Source organism: Micropterus salmoides, unplaced genomic scaffold (assembly GCF_014851395.1).
Source record: "Micropterus salmoides isolate LMB-PRFRI ecotype aquatic unplaced genomic scaffold, ASM1485139v1 Ms_hic_scaffold_18, whole genome shotgun sequence".
Taxonomy (NCBI): domain Eukaryota; kingdom Metazoa; phylum Chordata; class Actinopteri; order Centrarchiformes; family Centrarchidae; genus Micropterus; species Micropterus salmoides.
This window is the reverse complement of record NW_024040928.1, coordinates 14,980,501-14,990,146: the sequence shown is the minus strand read 5'-3', so window position 1 is coordinate 14,990,146 and position 9,646 is coordinate 14,980,501. Positions and strand designations below refer to the sequence as shown.

The 9,646-nt window shown below is 41.9% G+C and overlaps 1 protein-coding gene across 2 annotated transcripts; it reads right to left on the bottom strand.

Moving 5' to 3' along the window:
* Positions 1 to 399: 399 nt before the first annotated feature.
* On the bottom strand, positions 400 to 9,106 carry fdft1 (farnesyl-diphosphate farnesyltransferase 1). Of its 2 annotated transcripts, XM_038726713.1 has the most exons (8): positions 8,913 to 9,106; positions 5,623 to 5,720; positions 4,012 to 4,195; positions 3,575 to 3,703; positions 2,578 to 2,769; positions 2,085 to 2,261; positions 1,755 to 1,907; positions 400 to 1,667 (listed from the first exon to the last, which is right to left on the bottom strand). In XM_038726713.1, exons 1-8 carry the CDS (start codon positions 9,009 to 9,011, stop codon positions 1,440 to 1,442), a joined length of 1,260 nt encoding a protein of 419 aa, XP_038582641.1. In that variant the 5' UTR covers positions 9,012 to 9,106; the 3' UTR covers positions 400 to 1,439. The 2 variants fall into 2 exon arrangements, with proteins under 2 accessions (XP_038582641.1, XP_038582640.1); XM_038726712.1 differs by lacking the exon at positions 8,913 to 9,106 and having other exon boundaries at positions 5,623 to 5,930.
* Between the last annotated feature and the right edge of the window lie 540 nt (positions 9,107 to 9,646).

Genomic DNA, 9,646 nt, shown 5'->3' with positions numbered 1-9,646 from the left:
AATTCTTCAATTGAAACAATCTGAGACGTGGGAAAAAACCCTCTTTGGTGGAGCTGCTCACAACTCATGTCTACACTAAGGATTAATCTGCGATGAGAGGTCACACTAAGGTTGGGTTGGGAACCACTGTTGGAGGAGAATTTGGAAGTCATAAAACCAAACACAGATAGCATGATAATGTGTCTTCTCTAAAATATAAAGTAGACAAAATGTTCAGTTTGTACTGCTGTGTCATTTTGTTTGTCCCAACAGGATACACAGGATCCCTGATCTCTTGGATTGTGGGACAGTTGCGCCACTGCTGCTTTCTGGAAACTTTATGCCTTTGATACAAGTTTAATATCAAGTTTAACTCTATAATCAACAGGCTGAATTTAAAAACAACTTGTCATGTCAACATTCAGAGTTTAGATGTTTTCACCTCTTTATTAGTTCAAATATGTACAAATCAAAATTTAACATTACATAGCAATGATTGTAGCTCTCCTTTGGTTCTGTACAGGGTTACACTGTGCTAGCCGTTCTACTCACCAAAGCTGTGTTAAGGACACTTTAGCTAGCACTTACTCTCAATATGCATTTCTATCAGATATCAAATGTATAAACATTTGTTCTCCCCTATTCGTTTAAACAGTCCATGTTAAAACTACATTGGAATTGCACAGTTTATTTTTCTCCTATTTCAAAAGGAGAGAAACAGAAAGAACACCGACATAAAAGGGTTCAATCAAATCTCTACTGTGAGTGGATGCTGTTATGCTAACACACAGTGCATATAAAGTGCACTGTTGTAACTGTTCATTTGAGGGTTTCTCCTGTATAAACATAACAAGTGGAATAGTCAGCTAGCTCTGATCTGACATGAAAAATATAGACTAAGACTAAGATTTGACACAAAATTAAACAGAAACTTAGTGAAATTTGGTGACTGTGTTCCCCAAACTCCTAAAATGGGCAGTGCAATGTAGTGTGCATTTCCTCATTTCAGTCCACTTAATGGAGAAGATTAAACTATTAATTTCTCTTGAAATGTTCAAATGTTGCTGAATAAATTCATTCAAATCAGTAGGGTCAAAATTTTAAAACAAATCAAACAAAAGAAAGAAAAACGAGCAACACAAACATCAAACAACATAAAGCCCTGAATTGTTTCAATGTGCCATTTATGCTGGTGAATATAACCAGACAACATGTGTAAATAATGTTTCCAGATGCAGGGTGGACTACAAGAAATCACTATCAAACCTAATGAGACCAGCCTGCTACCGGAACCCCTCCATAGTCTAAATGATTCCATGGTCCTGCAACGGCCATAATGAAGAGGGCAAAGTGGGAAGAAGGGCTTCAGATTCTTCCTGTCAGAGGAGAACCGGACCTCCAGATGGGGCGAAGGGGCTTTCTGAGTCTGTGGGCCCCAGGAAAGGTGAGGGTAAATGGGCTCACTGTCCCTGCATGTCGCCAGTGCCCTGTGCCTGTGCTGCAGTGGTGCTGAGGTACTGCCAACTGAGGGCGGCGAGCAGCATGGCAGCAGACAGGTACATAGGCGACAGGTGGTGGGTCCTGGAGGGGAGGCTGGACTGTGACAGTGCAGACTTCTCTCGGATTAGAGCCAGGATGTGCAGGGTCTTGTCCCGTGACGGGTCAGTGGGGGAGACCTTTTGTAAAATCTAAAGAGAGGGAGAGCAAGATTTTGGTTGTGTTAAAGGGCCCCCATGTGGTGGAAGTAAGAGAGTAAACACAAAAAACACACCCACCTCCTGGCTGTACTGGGCGATGATGGTCTGCACAGCTCTCATGTTGGTGGCGTCCATCATGAGTGTGACAGCCTGTCCCTTTCTGATCTTCACTACTCCCTGGAACACCATGGGGTTGTTGTAGCATGTCGACAGTGTAGCTATTGCCATCACCTGGTCAAGAGAGGATTAACATGTTGTGAAGTGGAAGAAGGCCCGTCTTGAAAAAGTTGTTGAAAAAAATTCTAAAAAAATTCTAAAAGTCGTACGTTAATCTGTGCTGTCATGTCACACAAATCAAATTCTATCACTACATTGTTGGAATGCAGTAAGTCACCAATCAGCGTGTACCTGTGGAATGGCACAGAAATTGAAGACGCTCTGGTTGCGCAGGCGGGACAGGTAGGCAATAACATCCGGGACGTGACGAAGAGCATCAGTGACCAGCAGGTTGAGACACGAGAGACCCAACTCCAACTTCTCAGGTTGGGCCAAGTCCTCCAGACGACCTGCAAACTGACTCCAGGCCTGCACAGGGACAAAATTCAACACATCACATTTTACGCTCCTACTGCTTTATTTAGATTTATAACTTTTACGATTACTCAGATAGCAAACAATGAACAAACAAACAACAAAAATCTATTTTTTGACACAATATGACGTGAGACAACTCTCCATGCGGCATGACATTGGTATATTCGGATGATAAAATATGAGTAAATAATTAGGTTTGAGTGGGTTTAACTATGAAAAGTATTCAGGAGTCATAATCATACTGCATAACTTTGAGGTTCAGGTCAGACACACAGGTAAAACAAACACGCTCTCACTACGACCTCACCTCTTGTGGCCAGAAGGCACGTCCCTCTTGTGTGTCCTCCAGATAGTCTCGGATGATGTTAGTCTTCTGGAGGAACAGGCCCATGGAGTTGGCCAGCTCAGTGTCCCGCCCCACCTCGGGGTCCTCCAGCTTGGACGCAGAGAACAGCTGAGACAGGCCAATACCAACCAGCCCTGCCACGAAGTGGCAATACTGCACAGAGAATAAAACAAGACAATGTGGCTTTTATAGTCACAGCATGACATGTATGACAAAATTACGTGGTAGATTTACATGGTATGTGATAAGACTTGATAAAAATTTAAGCTACCAGAACAACTAAAAATACATTAAGACTAGGGCTGCAATGATTAGTTGTTGACGATTAAATTATTTGCCAACTATTTTGATAATCGGTTTGAGTAATTGTTTAAGAAACAAAGTAAAAATTCTGATTCCAGCTTCTTAAATGTGAATATTTTCTGGTTTCTTTCCTCCTGTATGACAGTAATATCTCTGGGTGGTGGACAAAACATTTGAGGACGTCATCTTGAGCTTTGGGAAACACTGATAGACATTGTTCACCATTTTCTGACACTTTATATACTAAACAACTAAACGATTAATCAACTTAATTAATAATAATAAATAATCATTAGTGGCAGCTCTAATTAAGATAGAATGATACTGCAATCAAGTAAAATGGTTTAAGGTTAGTTTGCTATTTCTTCGCATAACATCCAAACTGTCACAGACACAGTTACATGTCAGAAATAACATATTTTCTTTCAAGCCAAAGACAAAACAATAGCATCTCTGCTCTAATCTCACATTTCTATCACCTCTACTGTTATGGTTAGTAACAGGTACCATAACCAGTGCCAGAGATCTGTTTGTGTCGTTACAGATTGAAGTAGTTTATGTCTTATCGGCATTTAAACATGCCCATTATACAGCCTTTAAGTCTAATATTTCTGCAGTTATTCTAACATAATAGCAACACAAGGCTAACATTTACCAGGTCCCACTCCTTCATGGATCCCACTTTCTTTTCCAGGAATTCGGCCATCCCGACTCCCATACGGTGGCAGATATCTGAGATGACGTCTCTGTATTCCTGAGCGAGGTTTCTGAATTCCAGTGATATCTGGATTGCAAGTACACACGAAGTATATAGTTACTGATTTATAACCTTTAATCTGAGTGACAACGATTTCATTTTAGACATTTCTTACCATCATAGATATTATACAACCAACTCACAAACTAAACTCTATAATTAACATGGTATTTTCTGTGTATGTTAGTGTGTAAGAACCAGGAAATAAATGTGAATGCTGCCATTTTGTCTGTAAATCTGTCATTTAAAAATGGACTACATGAGTATATTAAACTTGGACAGCCTAATATACCAGCCTACTGCCCTTCTATGTACCAGCATGTAGTGCTACTGACCGTGGGGAAATCCTCCAGAACCTGTCGGTCTTTCTCCTGGCTCTGAGTGAAACACCAGTCATCCCGGTACAGGTAGGTGTGGAAATCATTCAGCATGGGAACCTTCTTGTCCAGAGGGATACTCATGTCGTCCTCCACTGTGTCCAGTGCTCTCAGCACCAGGTAGAAAATACAAACTGCGTGTCTGGATCATAAAAGGACAGGAGAGAAGATGGCTTTAAAATACAACTGGAAAAGCTTTCAAATGAAGGCATTTGCACATGCTAACTGAAAGGTTGCCTAATCACCGATTCATAAGACGACAAAAGTAGCAGGCATGTCAAGCAGGTGGTCACAGATCAGGGAAGTCTATATAAAGAGAATTTTAGCACTAAAGATTTGTATTTACAAACATCATCTCTCTACTAACAGTTCTGATGATGAATTGGAAATAAGACATCCAGCAGCAGCAGCAGCCTCCCTTGTTTATAATATTAGTCTCCTTTTGGATTCCTGCTGCAGGTCATCACAGGTTACGAGGAGAATGTGGCCACAATTAAGTTATTTGTTACTGGTGGTGCAATGTTACTTTAGACACATTAAATCTCTTTCTGCACAGCGGCATCAAAAGCCTGCGTTTGTTGCTACCCTGTACCTGGTTATCATCATATTCATCATTATTCATTAGTGATACTGTGTGAGCTGAGACAATTAATCAATTATCAATTATGAGTTAGTTGAAACCCTAAGTGACATGATTTACTGTGGAATGTCCTTAGTAACACCATTTCTAAAAATAACTACATAATGTCCGTTACTTTTTCTCCAGTATTGAGCAGACTAATACAGTGGAGGTGTCACAACTGATATGCATATCATAAGTCCCAAAAAAAGGTGTTCACAGCCTATACTGAAGAAGTAGAATTACTTTTATAAACTGCTTTTAGGAATTTTTTTTTCACTCCATTTTTATTTTTACAATGTTACACACAAAATCCCCGAAACACAAACATGCACACACACACACACACACACACACACACACACACGACCATAGACATTCAAATGGGGGCCTCAAGCAGTTAGGAGTTCAGTGCCTTGCTTAAGGGCACCTCGGCTGCAACCAGGAGGTTAACTGGCACACCTCCAGCTTCCATCCCACAATCCACTGTTAAGTTGATAAGCTGTTGATAAGCGGTCTTTGTGCAAACAGTTGTCTAGAATAAAAGGACACTGCTCATTCATTTTGGGTGCCTGACAAATGCCTGGCACTGAACAGGACCTGTGGCTGCTGTCAGACTTCAGTGCAACTCCACAGGATATACCATGATTTAAGATGTGGAAATAGACTGTATATAAAAAGCTGTGGACTGTTAATGTAGTAAGACAAATGCAACACGAAATAAGAGAATGGATCCAATGCAAGGAAGTCTAAACTGCTGATAGTAGCTTCGACGGCATAAATAGTTTTGAATGTATCTTTTATTTTGCACAAAAAAAGTATTAGTGAGGAAAAGGGAAGCACCTCAGCCAACGCCCCTGGTTCTGCACGTCAGGGAAAAAGACATGCCTGCAGACACATACACACCCCTCTCTTGGAGCCAGCTCAGCTTCCAGTGGAGCTATACTCACCTCAACTCCCCGTCCAGCGCTTGGATCACAGCTGCAAAACTCCGGCTGGTTTGGTTCAGGTACAGGTAGCAGGTCCGCAGACTCTCACTCATGGACTCCTGGCAGGAGAGACAGACGAAGGCAGTGTGTCGGTAAGAGCATGCTCTGAGTGCGCTGGAGGGTCGGGCGGCCTCCTGCAGGCCCCGCTCCCCTAGCCTCCAGCTCAGAAGGAGGGACCGAGGTGCGGACCCGCATCCCCGCGGCGCCACCGAGAGTGAGCGCTTGAACACGGACAGGGAGACTGGACACTTGCAGCATGCTCCGGCCATACGAATAACCTGACAGTACGACAGACCCTGCAGCTATAACACGACCCCGTCCATGTCGACGCCACGGCGGGTGGAGAAGTTTGAAACACGCAGTCCATGTAAAGGACAAGTGAGCTGGGAGGTCGAGCGACGTCAAAACATTTTAGGAGAGCTAAAAACAAGCGCTCCACTGATCCTCAAGCAGTCACAACTTCACTGTGTAGGCGAGCAGGGTCCGTGCACAGCGTTTGTAGATCTGCTGTTATGATTACACAACTCCTCCCACCTCTGCACTGAACAACACCAGCTGCACTCCACCGTGTTTCCTAATCTGCTCCTTGCTCAAAAAAATAACGTGGCAGTTAAACCCAAGTCTTAGCCGACGTGCTACATCACTGTGTCACAGCAGACTGAAAGAATAACGTTATCGTCCGTTGAATGAAAAACACACAGACCAAAATATCTGCGTATGCTGTTAGCCAATGTTGCCTCTTGGTGACTGGCCCACACACGCAGATAAAAAGTGCACAAAGTAAATATAGCTTGGGGGGCCTTCACCTTCACGACTAGTGTGTTTTGGTTGCCAGGCACCTGTGATTGCATGCATTATAGAAACGTATCTCTATACTTGTTTCCTCTTTTTTAGGTTAGTATGCCTGGCCGACAAGGGGCGTGTTTCTTCCTTCCTTTAACCTTAATGGCGTTTTACATTTAGGTGTGAATTTTAACCAAAAGCAATTTAGCATTGTTATATATGTCACGTTATGTCTCACAGTTGATTCGAACACGGGTCTCTCACGCCAAAGGCATGTGTAATATCCACTGTTCCATCACCACCCATTAACGCTTTAAATAACCACCACGGTCTCAAAGTGGGAATGAAGTCTGCCTTTTATACAGCCAATGGGCTGTCCATTTTTAAACACAAGCTCTGTTTTCGCTGTCTACTTTGTCTTTAGCGCACGCCATGTCAAATCCATAGGTGAAATCATTTCTGAGACTGTCGCTCATCCTGTGGTCTCGCTGAGTCGACTCGCATTTGATTGGCTGAGCACCATCACGTGAGAAGATTCGAGGCCAGTACCGTAAAGACTCGAAAAGCTGTGCTGGTTAAAACATAAATACCCTAGCATGCTACAATGTCTGTCACCAGCAGCTCAGCTTTTACGTTTTTTCCCCCCACAAATACCATCATACCGGATACCCAGGTGAAATTTCAGGAAGGTATTAAGGTATGAAAAAACTAATACCGGTCAGGCCTAATTTAGAATAACAAATCATCATAACACTGTCAAAAACAGCCTGTGCCTTTCTTCATACGTGCATAACTGAGATATCCAGATAGATTTGGTTCTTCAAAGCTGTTTAAAATCCACCTGTCACAGTTGTCAGAGCAACATGTCTTTAAACCCACACCTGCAGAAGTGCAGGCTTATTTCCGGTTAGCTGGATAATGAACAGGCTTTCTCAGAGTGTTAATTGAATTAGGATTTTAGATGAGAACATGCAGGTTATTGTAAAATCACTATGATCTGTTTGTGTAATCATCACAGTTAAAGTTATACATGACCAATAGTATATATTCAATTGTGCCAGAATATGGCATTTAATATGACATTAAAATGGGAATTTGTCTTTAAACTTAAAAAATTTAACTGCAGAACTCACTTTGCTGAACATTGTTTGAACGATTACAGCTACTTTTAAAAAGAGATTTCAGTAAGATTCACAGCAGGCTTATAATTATCACTGTACCATTTAAGCTCTTGCACATTCATACAACATTATACATCTTATTACTGAATGTATTGTTATTATACATAAAATGCATTAAACAACTTTAACCAATAATGCACCCAAAATGACTCATAGTCTAACCATATGTACTGGTAATATCTAGCTTTAACAGTGATGGAAGTGTTGAAACATTGTAAGCACTATGTAGAACAACGCATAACATGAGACTTTGAGAATCTATTGCCTCTGTCCATGCTGGAAGGGTTCCCAACACACCTACTGCATGAACCTTTATCCAGTCTATGGCATGAACCTGCAATCACATGATCAGCACTCAGCCAAGTGCAGGTTTGACTTCATCCAGGATTACCAACTCAATCCTGAAACTGCTTCAAAGGACCAAATTATCTGGATGAGAATAATATATTTTAATAGGTGGTGCTCCATCACAAAAAGTGGGGTGGTGATGGGGCAGTGGAGCAAGACACTTAACCCCCAGATACTCCAGAAGTGTGCGACCTCTGATAAATAGCAATTGTAAGTTGCTTTGGATAAAAGCGTCAGATAGTCTAAATGTAAATGGTCAGAGGAGCTCTGAGACCAGGCTACTGTTCAGTGCCAATTTTAGCGTATATTTCCGGAAAACCTGACATGTCACAGAAAAATATGTAAACCTGATGATTCACTTGCAAGAATCACAGGCTGGATATGATTGAGTTATCCTTTTGTCTGGGCCATAATGCTACCAACCAAAACGAAGGCATGAAGACTCATTGGTCAAACCATGTTGCAGTCTATGCAGACTCTCTCTCTGGGTCACATTGGTGTTAAACCAGTGGGATTAACCGTCAAACATGCGCACAGCATCTCATCCCACTGCTGAACCCTAAACTCATTATATAAGGTAAATCCCGAGTCAGTGGTCATATCTGCCTGTGTATATTCCAGCCAACACAGGAGAGACGGCACAGATCTAATTAATCCAACTAGCGGATTCTGTTTCCATCGGCTCACCAAGGAGCACCATGTCAATCCGTGTCAACGTATGTTGTGAACACTAAGCATATGCAGATACCTGCTGATGGTGGTCTGCCGTGTTGCTACATTGAGATTTCCTGCCTGTGAAAACGGGAACCTTGTGTGCTACTTGATAAATGAGGCAATTCTGCGCATGCAACTCAAACTGCATGAGGTTGCTGTCATCATGTTCACATGGAAAATTTATTCTCAGTAGCCTACATATTTTCATAAAGAGTGTTTACTCACATAATCCAATTTTGGCATGACGGTTCTGCAACCCCCCATCTTAAACTTAAACAGGTTGAATATCTCCTCCGGGTGGCCCAGTGACTTCAGGATGTCCATGTTGCTTCAGGTGTTCAGCTGCTACAAACTGATGTTTAACCCTGGCGAGATGCTCCCCATTAAAACGATGAGTCGCTGAGATGCTGCACCGGCTCGAAGACAACACCGCTTTCTGTAACGAACCTCGTCAGATCGACTGACGCCTTTGATTGGCTGGCGAGTCATGGGCTTAGAGATCAGCGTCCAATGAGCGAGCAGAGCGTCTGGTGTGATGCCCCGCCTCAGCGGGCTGTCAGTGGAGCGCGGCTTCTGATTGGTCCGCTATTTGTCAAAGGGAAAACATACCCGTTCAATGAAATTACATAATCCTCGGACTGGTACCCAATGGTTGTAATCACTACTTGATCACACACTAATACAATACTCTATCTGACACATAGTCTGTTGTATATCATCTCAGAAAGTATGTAAATTAATTAATTCTAAGCTTTATCAGTTTAATTTAATTTGGTCCATTATTATGGATATCATTCTATTGTTCTTGTATGTGTTTAGCCTTTTATTATTTTTTCTTAAACAATGTCTACTTTTGCTTTTTAAAAGATATAGGCTACAAATAAAGGTTATCATTAGTATTATTTATTCAGTCCTCTAAGACATATTAAGAATTCATATGATTAGCTCTGTATTTTTAT

Coding starts and splice junctions, on each gene's coding strand:
- fdft1 (XM_038726712.1), bottom strand. CDS start 5,930: ATGGCCGGAGCATGCTGCAAGTGTCCAGTCTCCCTGTCCGTGTTCAAG. Junction 4,196..5,622: donor GCGCTGGACGGGGAGTTGAG/GTGAGTATAGCT, acceptor TTTATGATCCAG/ACACGCAGTTTGTATTTTCT. Junction 1,668..1,754: donor TCGCCCAGTACAGCCAGGAG/GTGGGTGTGTTT, acceptor CCCTCTCTTTAG/ATTTTACAAAAGGTCTCCCC.